The 14,734-nt window shown below is 36.0% G+C and overlaps 1 protein-coding gene across 20 annotated transcripts in view; it reads right to left on the bottom strand.

The window, feature by feature from the left end:
- Window positions 1–14,734, bottom strand: part of LOC117400275 (CLIP-associating protein 2-like) — a 151,557-nt gene that overhangs the window by 106,936 nt on the left and 29,887 nt on the right. For all 20 annotated transcript variants that reach the window (XM_059022847.1, XM_059022848.1, XM_059022854.1 and 17 more), the window contains exons 6-7: window positions 13,546–13,643; window positions 11,890–11,960 (exon numbers count right to left, since the gene is read on the bottom strand). In XM_059022847.1, coding sequence (XP_058878830.1) covers window positions 11,890–11,960; window positions 13,546–13,643 — 169 coding nt within the window. The remainder of the gene's footprint in view (window positions 1–11,889; window positions 11,961–13,545; window positions 13,644–14,734) is intronic.

The following is a 14,734-nucleotide window of genomic DNA, read 5'->3' as shown; positions in this document are numbered from 1 at the left end:
TGATCCTGCCTTTCAAACACCATCAAGTTATTTAATACATGTATTTAGGAGAAGTTAAGAACAGACAACCTTTTGTCTTTCACACACGCAGAGTAATTTCAATTTTAAAAGTGAAAACCGTCAAAATGACTGCCGTGGCAGGAACTTGACAGCCATTTACAATGCATGTTTTTATTTTGAATATAACCTAAAATATTCTCAGTCAACAGTTCCTTCGTTTTGTACAAGGAATGCACAAGTGAAAATATCAGTAGGAGAGATTTAATCTTGAAGCTAGATCATTTTTTAAAGTAATGCTTTACTTTAGTTACTTTACTTAAGTTAGAAAGGACGCATGCATTTTCTTTCCATTTTTGCCTCAACTCAAGTCATTTGTATTTCTGTTTTAATAAGTGTTATAATTTGAATGCAAGTTGTGCCTTTTTGTTCATTACGCAGTGTTTTTAGTTGTTTTTAATAAATAAATAAAACGGATGTTTGTTCATTATTTTGAAAAATAAAACATCAATGCATCTATTATCGTTGATAAATGGCAATACGATAATCAAATATATGAAATTATGGTGCCGATACCACTAATTATTATTTTTTTATTTTATTTATATATATATATATATATATATATATATATATATATATATAATAATACATACATACACACACACACACATATATATATATATATATATATATATATATATATATATATATATATATATATATATATATGTGTGTGTATATATGTGTGTGTGTGTGTGTGTGTGTATGTATGTATATACACACACACACACACACACACACACACACACACACACACACATTTTAAAAAGGAAAACTGCTGCATACCATAAACTGCAGCTTGACAGCCCTTGGTAATATGTAACTATAAACAGATGCTCCCCCTGTAGGCCCACAGGCTCTTTATTTCAAGTTAGCTTTAATAACTTACATGCTATGGACAGATATTTTAATAGTAAGCTGATAGCTACATGGAGCTGGTCGCAAGAAGAGTTTCATTTTATCTACACAGTTCAGCTTGAAATAGAAAACAATTCACTGATGACCCCACCATCACTCCACAAAAACAAATTTAAAAGATGCACTGTGCAATTCCTACACAGAACTAACAAGCATTCCTATATTTGTTACTTACCAAATCACCCTAATCTGGATAATGGATAATGATAGAAATGCATAATCCTCTTCTGAACAGGGCAGCTCAGTTTAAATCCAGGGGGAGAAACCAGGCCAGCTTTTCAGAACAAATTCTCACTGCCTCAGAGTTCAGCCCAATTAACTTTTTTTTTTTTTAAAACAGAAAAATGTGTTTAAAAAGGTTTTGCTTTGTTAGGTAAGACCAAGATATGTTTGTATTTAAATGAACTCTATAGTGGTGCAGCACGGTCTTAACAATCCTGGAGTCTGTCACCCACCAAAGCATGCTTGAACCTGCACTCTATGGCACAACACAAAACGGGTCAGTACTGCCACTCACTGTGTGTACGTCACAATAAGGATATGAGTGCAAACACGGTTAATAGAGTTCAAATCTACTGGCCCAGCACAAATCTTTAGGTTGAACCTACCTAAAATAACAAAACTACAATTAACTTTATCTAGGAGTTAGTAAAACAGGCCTTTCACCATTATAAGGAATCTTAATTTTGTTTTATGGGAAAGAAAGAAAATGGGTTCTCTTTGGTGGCAGAGGTGTGTTCAACAATTCTAATATACTACAGTTTGCAACATGAAAGGAGCAAAATATCTGTTTTATTAAACAGCAAGTTATTTCTAATAATAAAAGCAACTGAGGCCTGGGGACTTGTCAGCTGTGAGATTTGAAATAATACCAGAATAAAATTACAATCTGTTCTAACCTCTGTTAAAATGAAAACCAATGCCCTTTGGATTATCCAAAGCCTCTTCAAATCTTAGTTTAAATCTTTTCTGTAAAAATGACTGGCTACATGTACTGTACCGAGTAACATAGCACTGGCTGCCTTAAAGCCTACGCAGTGGTCAAAAATGAATTCCTCCAGTTCCTGACATTTTTTCTGGCATTATTGTTAGAAATCCATCATTCTTTTAGATTAAATTGTTGTAGCTCCTAAATTAATGATTTTGTGTATAATGTTAATGTAACCTATATTTCTACATTATACAGATTTTAAGTGTGCAGCACAATGCTAACAGCACATACAAAAGCCTCAGCTGTACACCTGGAAGTAAGTAGAGTATTAATAAGAGAATAACAGGATAACTGACTGTTCCACTATGGGAGTCTATTCAATCGTGCGGACTGGAGGGCTCTGTAAACCACTCAAGCTTCTCCTCTTGAGGTTTATAACGTCATTTATATCCCTAAAGACTATATAATTATACACTGACTGTTGGTGTATTAAATGATCTATTGCAAGAGTACTATAAAAACTGAATGCAACACAGAAGCAGTCTAAAAAATGAAGAGTAGAGGCAGACAGAATCATTATGTAAAGCGGCACTGTCCTATAATTCTGTTCACAGAAAAAAGCAAAACTTGTTGACAGTCCAGTTAGTTTACAATCCCCAAGGGCAATTTTTAAATGTTCAAGCAAACACAAATTGCAGAGGATAGCCTCCCCAAAATAGTCTGTACATACTGTAACAAACTGAAATATGCACACAGTATATGACAATTAACTAACAGGGAATGCCTGTAGATCATAGTTTCAGAGCACTGGCACTGAACAGCTGATTCAAAATCTTCATGTCGTCTGTATCTTTCTATCGCAGTTTTATATTTTCCTCTTGGCTAGCACTTAAGATGTTAATAAACACCTTCCTTACCGATATGTTGCTACATAGATGCTTTCATTTTATACATGCTGTATATTGTCAAAAAAAATCACCTCATTGTAGCTTCTCGTGAGACATCCAAAGTGGACACCACATTCGATATGCAATCTTAATAACGGAAGTCTCTGCACAAAAATTTAACATTAATAAAATGTTGAAACAAAAACATAGTTTTATTTTGGGGTTGTGAATTCACATATTTAGTGGCAGCAAGTCTTACACTTTTTAAAAACCATATGGGGTTGGAAACAGCATCATCAAATGATATAACAGTAATTTCCTAGGTACCGTATTTCAATCATTTTCAAACTACCACTGTAATATAAACCACTGTAGTCCTGCCAATGGCATCTTCAATAAGATAGTAGCAGCATTCCTCACACATCCAATACGGACAGCATCTAAATGAAACATCCTACATGTTTGTTAATTGCTTCTGGCATTAAATGGACAAAGCTGCTACAAAGATCGTAAATCTAGCCTCCCATGTTGTAAGGAGTCTTCTTGTTGCTGTGCTAATGAAAAACACTGTACTACCACTACTCTCTCTCTCTCGCTTGCTCTATATGCTGGCAGCCATAGTTCCCAGAGCCAGACAAACTAGAAGAACCTAGTAAGTCCCTTTCTGTCAACTCTATTGAGCCCAAGCTCAAATCTGCCACAAAATCCAATTTTAAACTTGGTGACAAAAAATAATTTGGACAATGAAATAAAAAAAAGTATGTTCTGAAAACAGCAAAACCGGCAAATTGATTAAGGAAACAACCATCTAATGAATGTTACATAACTGTATAATGTTCCCCTCTTAAGTTTCCCTTCTTTTAAGTCCCAAGATTTAGGATTGCAAATATAATAAGTAATTAACCAAGAACACATTTTTAAAGAAATGTGCAGTTTAATAACTACTAACAAAATAAATAAATAAAATAAAAAGCTATTGTGACGTGTAACTCTAGTTCTACCTATAATATTTCTAACACTACATTGTATAAATGTTTATTGGTATAACTATTTCAACATTTATTTCCACTATGACAAAAAAAAAAAAAAATCACAAAAGAAATGTCCAATCACCAGGCAAATGCCAGACCTTACAAGCATAGTTGCATCATAAATAACAAATATAAAACATTCTTTTTTGATGTTCTTGAACACACACACACACACACACAAACACACACAAACACAAACACACACGACTTCACCATCAAAATCAGAAAGGTTATCACAATCAACTTTTCAAATGCAAACTCAAGTAAACAGCCTGATTCACTTCTGGTAGCAATATAACGCCAAGCTAAATACATTAATAATTGTAATACTATACTGAATGCATTTCCAGTCCGGTATTCACATCATATACATTTCTCCTAACTCGTATCATTATTAAAATACCTTTCCTTTAATAATTTTTTTATTTGACATTTAATTTTAATTATGGTTTACCCACAAATGCCTGGTCTTGAAGCTTATGTATTTCTTGCTGAAGTAAGTGATACTGCTCCTGTACGTAATGTGCATTAATACTGCAAAATACACGCTTACAGGCTTTTAAATTAGTTTCTAAAAATAAACACTACAGTATGACCATTCTATTACAAAAAATACCCTTTGTTCTTCATTATTACAATCCAAGTCCCCTCCAACTGCAGAATATATAAGGTAAACGCTTACCATCTCCATCATCTCCAATAGCCATAGCAGGAGAGGCAAAAGGTACTGAGAACAGAGAGCCTGCAAAATAAACCCTTGGATGGAATGGCAGAGAAGCGGAGTGCGTATAGGAGCCTGCGCCACTCTCAAAGCAGAGCTGCGCAAAGACAGGCAAAGCTCTGTGTGACCCACTCAGATCTGCAGCTCTCTACTGCAATAGCCAACAGCTGCTCCATGGCGTCAAAATAAAAGTCCTGCCCCCCTTAACCCAAGCTGTTAGCAGGAGAAACACAGTCCCTTCCTCAGCTCTCCTTATCTCAGGCAATTTCAGTCACTTGGGCTCAAGCTGTCACCATGAACATCACTGCTTCTGCAGTAGGCTCATCCCTCTGTGTCAGCGTGTGTGTTATATTACACTCACTCTCTAGCCCCACCAATCCCACTATTTTAAGAAAATTGTCCAATAAGCTTCCCCACAATAAGACTTTTAACACAAATCATCCAAACATGAGGCATTTGTTCAATAATCAGTACGTGTCTGTATTCCCTACAGACTCCCCCACTGCAATCAAAGGATGAGTCATCGGACTTGACACAAATTAGGGGGACAATTTACAGGTTTTAAAGAGTCGTGCATGTCGCCAGCCCCCCGCCCACTGCTTGTTTCAAGGAACTGTCAATGCGTTTTTAAGAAATACATGAAATGGAATCTGCAAAGCAAATACATGGCATTCAAGGTTACAGCTTTACATACACTGCTACGAGGCCTATTTGGTTACTGTAAACAGATCACGTCAAAGCTCATATCAATGGCTGCTCTGTCTCGGAGATGGCAGATTTTTTTTTACTGGTTGTGGTGGTGACAGCGCAGGTGCTGTGGAACTAAAGTGTCTTTTGTTAGGGATCAAAAACACAGCCTTCAACTTGAAGCAACAAGAACAACAACTACAACAACAATGACGACGACAAAGACCAGGCACCGAGACCATAACGAAATACAGCTTAAAAGAACCTACCAAAAGCAGACTTAAGGGAAATTAAGTCTAGGCAAATTAAGCAACCTCACAGTGGCATAATTAATGTACTTTCTGCACTGCAGAGAGCAAGAGTGCTCATCACCTGGTATTTAAAACAACTGTAAAAATATACCAGGCAATTGCTCTTAAAAACCAGAACGTTAATGGAACCATGACCATTTCTTAAACAATATTTTTCTAGCTATACATTCCTTCAAGGAAATTGATCGCTTTATTGGGTAAAGGATGTAGTCACTACACACTGCTTGTTTCATAAAGACATTCTGTCTGGAGACACACCTCTTCTTAAAATTAGCAAACAACAAGGTGGCATAATTAGCAAAGAAACAATTTGGAGGTATAATTAAGTTTATATTAAAAGGGGTACCAATTAAAATTAGAATCAGGTAATACACAGCAATGAACCTGTGTAGCACAACAGTCAGTCAACATGCCTTTATCAAAGTGTTTCATATTTTATCCTGGTTACTGTAATGCTAGTAAAATGCTAAACTTAACTTGGAGTACTGTAAATTGGATTACTCTCAAGACATTGCTGGACTGTTACTAAACTGTTTAATATTTATTACAATTGTAATGTCAGCAATAAGATAAAAATGGGTCTTTTCAAAACACCATCATTTTGTAGGCACTGAGGGGAGTAAGTTTTGTGACCCCGGAGTAACTTCTTAAAAGAACAAATACCTACACAACGTATAAAGAAATTCGGTTCCCAAGATACAACCTTCAACAGCTCATCCAATCACGATAACCTAAATTAACACATGAATCCAAAGTGGTATCACATTCAAAGCCAATATTGGTTTTGAATGTCCATGTGCATGATCTGAAAACCAAACAAAACATATGACCACTGGCAAACCTACAGCCTCCTAGAATATAGCTGTGAAGCAATTTGAAGCAAATACAGTCTAAGCGTTGGGTCAGGTAAAACTCAGGGCTAAAATGCAGCTTAATCATTTTTATTTCAAGGGCAGCTACAGTAGGTTGAGGGCATGGTTACAGTATCAGGAGAGAAATTAAAAGCCAATTTAAAATCTTTAAATGGTACTGACACCACATAGGATGACCAACAAATGCAATATATTTTGTTAGGGAGAGAATAAGGGGGAAAATGCAGAACCCCTGGATTACATTAGAACACCACATTAATGTGGTTCTGCAAGATAAGCATTTACTGTAAGTATTGCTGCAGGAACCAGTATAAGCCTATATAAAAACGCAGTTAAACATGGAATCATTGTGTATTACTGGTACCATTTTACTGAAGTATGCACATACTTTAATGGCCATTGAGGTAAAAACAAACAAAAAACTAGGGCCAAGGAGAATAAAATCACCTAGAAAATCAATAATCAGAACAGAAGGATGGATAAATACAAAGCTTTAGTGTTGGCAGTAAAGAATCTGGTGTACACAACAGCTTGACCTTCAGTCTTCTAGTTTATGACATGAACCATAGATTGATTTCTGCCTTATATCTTTTGCCCAGCATCCAGCCAGACATAATTAGAAATTGTAATTGTTTACATTTGTATTACTATAGGGGGTATTAGACATTTAGTAAAATTATGCAGTTTTTAATTTGCATTCACCAAAAAACTGCTATGGTTCATTCTTATGCAGATTTGTGCACTATATTTTGTTAGTAAGTGTGTGAGGGGTAGAGGGGTTTTTTCTGACCTTGGGGTCTCACTTGACTTTTCAGCTCTGCTACTTTTGTTCAGGTTTAAATTGGCTTAAAATCACTGCATGAAAATCAGTTTGTTTATGCTAACCTAGTTAGAAAATATAGGTCACAAACCTTCATATGACAAATGCAGTTCATCATTTCCATAATAATGCATTTTTGAAATCCTTTTACTATTGAATGCAAGTCTTATACTTGATAGCCTCAGGTTCAAAAAAGCTATTGTTCTTTCTGAAACCAGATTGCATGTGACAAGGTTGTTAATCATGAGGTTTTGAAATTTGAATGCAATACAATGGTTTGATTCTATTCTGCCGCTTCTGTCTGTAATTAGTATAATCAATACGTTGCATACAATTCCAAATACAGTGTAACCTCTATTATGCAAAACAATTCAAGCAGAGGCTGGTGGCATAATAAGTTGTGAACTAAATAAATATAAAGCTTCCATCTTTATTATGTAGAAACCAAAATGCCACATGATCACAATATGGTAGTTATTTAAGTCACAGGTTACCGTTACATTTTGCCCAAAGTTTTTAAAAATAAAAAATATGGTTTATAAGGAGGCGCTGTTGAAGACCTATGCTCTATTACAGCCCTTCCAGGGGGAGATCCTGGGAGGATACAGCTGTACTTTGTTGACAGTTGTATTATGGCATTCAAACAGGCTCCCTAAAGCTCTCATCTTAGTACTAATTTATTTATGTATTGATTTATTGCCATTATATTGGACTAGTCATGCATATTCATAAACTTGTGCCATAGTGAGCAAATAGGCCAGATGAACCCAGTGCTCCAGATAAGGTTTTGGGCCATTGAGTAATTTACTCACCAATTTAGACTGTTAGTAAAATGTATTTTGTGTGAGTAAAATGCAACATTACCTTGAAGTCATGAGTACTTTCAATAAATACTATAATTTTAATGCCAATGTTTGGGGTATGCATTAAATACAGCCTTACATTTGACGTTACTTGAACTACTGTAGAAAAACTTCAGTCTTCCAATAAAAACAAAACCAACAATTATTCTTATTTGCTTTATTGACCACAAACAATATAGCTGAGAAGCAAATAAAGACCTGTAGATGGAATATACTTTAAAAAAAAAAACACTGAACATACTATATACAGGGTGTCTGATTTTCGGGTGAAATTTTTTTCCAAATTCGGGTGAATGCTTTTTTAAAAAACGGGTATTTAATGAAAAAATCAGGTGAAAATCATGTGGATTTTTTTTTATATATAAGAAAGAATAAATATTCTGGTAAAAATTGGGTTTTATTTAGAAAGAAATAAACAAATGCTTAAGCACAAAGTGTTGACAACAAAGTTGTCCTCAACAGTTTAAATCCCCAACATATGTATATTTCCAAACATTGGGGTATGCAAACTTCTGATGAGATCCATCTCTCTCTCCCCCCTCTCACACACACACACACAAGCATTTCTCCGTTCCAATCAAGTTTTATTTTGTAGTGGAGTTGCAAGTATAATTGCACACAATTTACTCCATGCTGTTTTACAAAGAGAAATGATGGATTGTTGCATCTAAAGTGCTCTTGGTTTAAACACACACTCCTAAAATAAATAACTGAGAAGAAAAGTGTTCAAAAAAAAATATTGCTGTAATTTTGAAAAAAAAAACTAGTTCTGTTCTTCTGTTACATTTGAATCACAGACAACTGCGCATGCGTTTAATTCATATACAGTACCTATTCGGGGAGTTTTCAGGTTTAACCCGAATGCAGAAAAAAGCATTTTTTGGGAGGCGGGGGTGGGGGGGTGGGGGGAAATCGGGTTAAATCAGATTAAACCCGAAAATCAGACACCCTAACTATATATTTTCAAAACCTGTACCGATACTGCACTAATGCAAATAAAGAAACAATAATATTGCATTCCTTATTGATTGCCTTGCTATAGCAATATAAAGCATCCTGACTCTCTCTAAACACAGAATGTTATACTTATATAGATTTACCTTCCAAAAATGTGGTTGATAGATAGGTAAATTGGTAGGTTAGGTTGAGGGGTACAAAGGATCAAGAATCCAGTCACTTATTTACCAGTCAAACACAAACAATCGTACGTTGTTGTTTTTTTTTTTTTTTATATATATAAATGAAAATCCAAAGTTATTGGTTATGTGTTCCTGGCAATTCCCAGGCATGCTACAATTAGCTGTCCCGGTCCCGGCATTGCTATGATCCATTCTCTAGCTACTGCATGCAGTATATTCACAATTGACCATTGAGACGCTGGGAACCAATGAAGTACATGAAGCTTGATAACGCGAGAACTCAAGCTGTGCAGCAAAATTGCTATGTGTATTCCTTACGCATTAAATTCGAAAAATCTTCCGTAATGCATGTTTTTTCAATGCATAAAACACCCAGTACGCAGCTCATCTGGACCTCGGCCAACAGATTTATGCTTCTGTATATCTGCAGTAGGCACCTGTGCATATTACCATGGCATACTTTCAAATGAAACTTGTGTACCATGTTGTGCAAAAACACATGTATGCGAACAATTACAGTAACTGCAGCATGGCCAGCCAGCTCAGTCTCTCTCAAAGAATAATGACAGATCACACACAGAAACAGCGATTGCATTTATGCAGCTTGACAGCTAAATGATGCGGTTTAAATCTTAATCAATCTCTATCAACATACAAGGACTACTAGGTACAAACATGTTAATTAAATGTATTTCCATAATGGTACGTTGCCAGCTGCACAGATGGGCAAAGTTATTGCAAGACTATAATCACAGGGAAACTTTGGAGAATGTGGAAGGGCAAACAAGGTTAATAAGCTGTTCCCACAGTATGAATGCCGTATCTTCAACTATAAAAGAACCATTCTGTACACTTATCAGGCACTCAGAAGAACACAAAACATCCACCTCCTTAAGTAATTCTACAGTACATCATTCCCACAATATGTCTGCATGCAATGAATGCATTAGAATCCTTTAGTATAAAACTATTTAACACTGTCATTCGCGTATTCGTTGCAAAAAACAAAATCAGAGATCATGACATCATATCAGGTTTTCATCACTTGGTTGGAGCCTTTCAATTAGTGAATGGCATTGTACAGTTTGGCAAGTTATACAGTTAACAGGAACACCGTTCATGGCCTCAGCATGCTAATTACAACTGTAAATCCCAAGTTTAATACGATGAAGACATTTTTGTGTAAATGGTTGTTTAATTATTTATAATGATCATTCTTAGTTTCAAGACACTTTAAAAAAAAAAAGTGAAATTATAAAAAAAGGCAGGCAGATATGCTGCCCTCTGATTGGTCACTTCCACACTAACACACAAGAAATAATCCACACTAACTTGTACTTTCACTACAAAAATCCCTGAAAATCACATCCCCAGCACCTCTCTCTACATCACCTACTCACTGGAGCAAATGGGTATAAATTACACTGGTTCAATGATGTGGAAGCTGAGCAAAGCAGCGGCTATACAAACCATTTAATACGATCTACTGCTGTTCACATTCTCACCAAAGGTGGGCTTGAAACATAAAATAAATAATAAAAGATTAATAATGTCCGAAACGGCTCAGACAAAGTAACACATCCATCAGTAGTTACTGACAAGCAAGCCATTAAGAAAGAAATACACGGTCCCTTATCCTTACTGGCAGAGGCAACGAGCCATCCAAATTCAAAACGGTCCTTCGCCCTCACTAGAAATAACCCGGAGCGAAAAAAAAGCAGAGGTTCTCTCCACACTAACATCTGCAGCGTCCTCTTTGAATAACATTACAGCGATCACATTTTAGCAACTGTTCTTAATGATCAATCGAATACTGTCCAGTAAAATGTAAACCTATGAAAAATACATATGGGATTAACAGTTATTATTATCATTTGTAAAATAATATATCACATCTCACACACAGCACCCTCACCTGAACATTCCTCTTTAGAACAGCAGAAGGAGACACAAATGAAAATCATCATCAAGAGTTTAAGAGCCTTATAAGTAACGATGATAAATACAGTTACTCAACGATACTCCAGCATATCACAACACGCTGTCATAATTCTTAAATCAATGCTAGTTCCTAAGAAAACAGCACACCTTCTGTTTAGTATTTCTGGTACTAGCCCCAGTGAGAAGAATTGATGTTCCTGCATATTTCTGGACTATAATGTATCTTTAGCTGTTTTCAATCATAACTGCCCTGTATTTGTAAGGTCACACAGCCCAACAATAATAACAGAGGCTTAACAACAATATGATTATACTTGCTTCATAAGGTTTGGCAAGTCTGTATTTCTCAAAAACCTGTGTTAAAAATGTTTTTTTGGGTTTTCTTTATAAATCCTGTAAACTTTGTTTTTCAGTACTAAATGTTCCTTATTGAAGTCATTTAGAGTACAAATTCTGCTGCAGCTAAAATGTGAGATTAGACTTAAGCAAATTAAAAGCAGGCGTTCTAAAAGTTCACTTTTCATAACTAGACAATACTTTATCTGCCCATGCCAACAAACTGACGCAAAAACTTTTGGACGGATATTATTCAGTTTAAAAATAACATTTCCATGTTCTGAAGGTTGCAATTACTCTAAAACAGAACACAGTCTCTGCCAGACTGCTGCACATAAAAATAACCATGAAAGTTGTGATCAAGTTACTTACCCGGAACGCAGCTTAAAATCATATTCCCAGAGTTGCGTGCTTCATCAAACTTGTTAAATATCGCTTGTAACCTAAAAAACATTTTTAAAATAAATTAAAAAAACAGCAAACAGGTATACAATGGTACACACAATTCAGCACAATGAAGAAACTTAAGCATCTGCTTCATTTGATTGAAATGCACTGGTTCACAGTTACTACATGTCAATAGGCTATTTAAACAAATAGATAAAATAAAAGCAAATGTATTAAAACAAATAGCAACTTATCCTACAAAACATTCACAAAGAAATCACAATCAATCTTCCATGCCCATGGCACGTATTTTAAATAGATTCATGGAAAGGATTTCAGAATGAACTATTTTTGCATGTGGAAACACTACAATTTAATTAGGAATTGTGTTTGAACCCAGCTCCTGCTCATTTCAGATATGGTTCTCTTCTAGTTGTAAGAGATCATCTTGTTAATTACATAATAGCAAATGCAAACATCTGACAGCCAATGGCGAAATATGTTGACCTGAGATTACAATATGTGAAGCTATTTTTAAAAATACATACACTGATGTAGAAGTTTGCTCAAATAAGCCAAAAAACAATGACAAAGGAAACGGCAAGTCTCACATTGAAGGGAGGTTTAAGTATGTCTGAACTGTTGTTTTTTCTGATCTTTGGCAAAGCCAACACACCCTGCCCTGCCCTCTCTCTTATCGTCCAAACCCGGCCCGATTGACTCTCCATGGCCAGATTCTGAGGACAGCGCTCTGTTGTTATTGATTAGAAACACTTCCTGAGAGCCAGTCAACCAGCTAATTCTAGCCATTTTCTGGCTGGGAGAGCAAAAGTGTCAGCTAGCATCATGTGTTTTCTGGCACAAAGAGCGACAGCTTGTTTCTACCATTACTGAGCCGAGCTGCATGGCTCAGCTTTGTTTATTTGGTTACATAATGTAAAATGCAAGGAAAGTCAATAAAGCCTCATTACATAAAAAGAGAATGTACATTGGCATGTCCTCCTGTGGCAGGAATCTGAAACTGCACTGTTCAGGAAAGAAATGGTTTGGATAAAGATAATTAAAGTAATAAAAAGGTATTAACTATTGATTGCCTAATTAGAACAAGGAGTAAACAGGTTACTTAGTGTTAAAATAAAACTGCTTGGTGGATATTTATATGTTACGGTTGGTAACAGCAAGGGCAGATTCTGAATTAGAAGATAATTATTCTGCCTGCAACTCTGGAATAGGTAAAAACAACTATTCCCGCTATCATTGCTTGCCTGCAGGCTACAGAAAACATGACAATTACAAGATGTGCTTTGGGTTACCTCTAAATAGAATGAAGAAATCCTGAGCAAAAGTTACAGCACTGTAGTTTAGGACAAAGAATACATCAGCCCCATTCACTGGCAACAATGTAACAAGTGAATGCGGCTCCAAAAGGGCAAATGGAAATTCTACATTGTCAACAATGGCCTTTCTGTTTTTTGTCACTGTGCATTACTGCTCCTTATAAATTGTCAGCACTGTACTTTGTACACTGCGAAAGGAAGCAGTCACACTCTAGTTTAATCTAACCCAGCACATGCCACCTGGGCTCCGATACTAATTTAAAAGCAGAACAATGACTGCAGAAAGCAGGCAATGGATTTATACCGTGCAGCTGGAAGTCCCCTCTTGCTCAGGTCGATTCTTACTTTCTCCCCTACGTGTCGGTAAATGTCCAATACTGCCATTATTGCCGTCTCTCTAACCTGGAAAGAAAGTTATAATACACCTTTAACCCCTTTGCACATGAAACTAATTTCTAACTCCCTGGGAGGCAATTTAAAAAAAAAAAAAAAATTCCTAGCATTTTCTACAGCTCTGAAGTCTGAAACTACTTAATAAAAAGCAGATACTATACATACTGTCTTACGTTCCCATATGAAGGTTAATCACACATTTCCTGGGGTGAGTTTTTTTTTTGGATATTACGGCTTGCCAGGAATGCAAATCACTTGATCCAGTGCTTATAAAAACACAAGACTAGAGCGAGTGAATAAGGGTCAGCCAGCCTTCTAAACATCAGCCAGGTAACACAATCTTTGTCACTGCAGAACATTTTAGACTGTTAAATAATGGAGGGATTCCACAGTACAGAAAATTATTATCAGCAATAGACACTGAAAAATGGAGACCATTGTGTGTATTTGTATTTTCTTATAACACTTTTTTCAAGTTAAATGTATATTGAATTGTATCCTTAATCTCAGTTTGTATCCTGCATCAGTTATCACTCAGTGTGTGACAAAGGGTCAGATTACTTCATTATGAAACACACCTCAGTACTTGGTTGGTACTCCAAGATATTACAGTACTTGAAGGCAGTTGGGCATACTGTATATTCCACAAACATGAAAGTGAACTTCTATGCATCAGTATAGATTATCCAAGGTAACTCAGACAGAGGTTTTAATTTGAATAGCCTCTTATTGAACTCTGACTCTAATAATAAGTCCTGGAATTCAGTGCAGTGTTTTTCCACTTTAACTGTGGGCAGGGGGAAATGTAGTCCGGAGTCCTAACCAGGGAGGAATCAGGACTACATTGCCAACAGGAACTGTGCTGGATGATTGAGCCATCAATGGAAAACACCTGAGGCTAATAAGCCGTAGATGAAAGAAGGGGAAACCTTGTTGTCTATGTCTGGGTTAAGGCTGTGACCTGAACACAGACCGGGAGACACCTCATGTGAGTGAGAATCATTGTATGTACATTTCTGTACTGTAAATACAACGTGTTCAATAAATGGCTTAGCCGCCTGATTAATAGATAAGGTTGATTCCAAAGTTTAGTTAGTGCT

Source organism: Acipenser ruthenus, chromosome 4, assembly GCF_902713425.1.
Source record: "Acipenser ruthenus chromosome 4, fAciRut3.2 maternal haplotype, whole genome shotgun sequence".
Classification (NCBI taxonomy): domain Eukaryota; kingdom Metazoa; phylum Chordata; class Actinopteri; order Acipenseriformes; family Acipenseridae; genus Acipenser; species Acipenser ruthenus.
The sequence above is the reverse complement of the archived record's forward strand: the minus strand, read 5'-3'. Positions and strand labels throughout refer to the sequence as shown.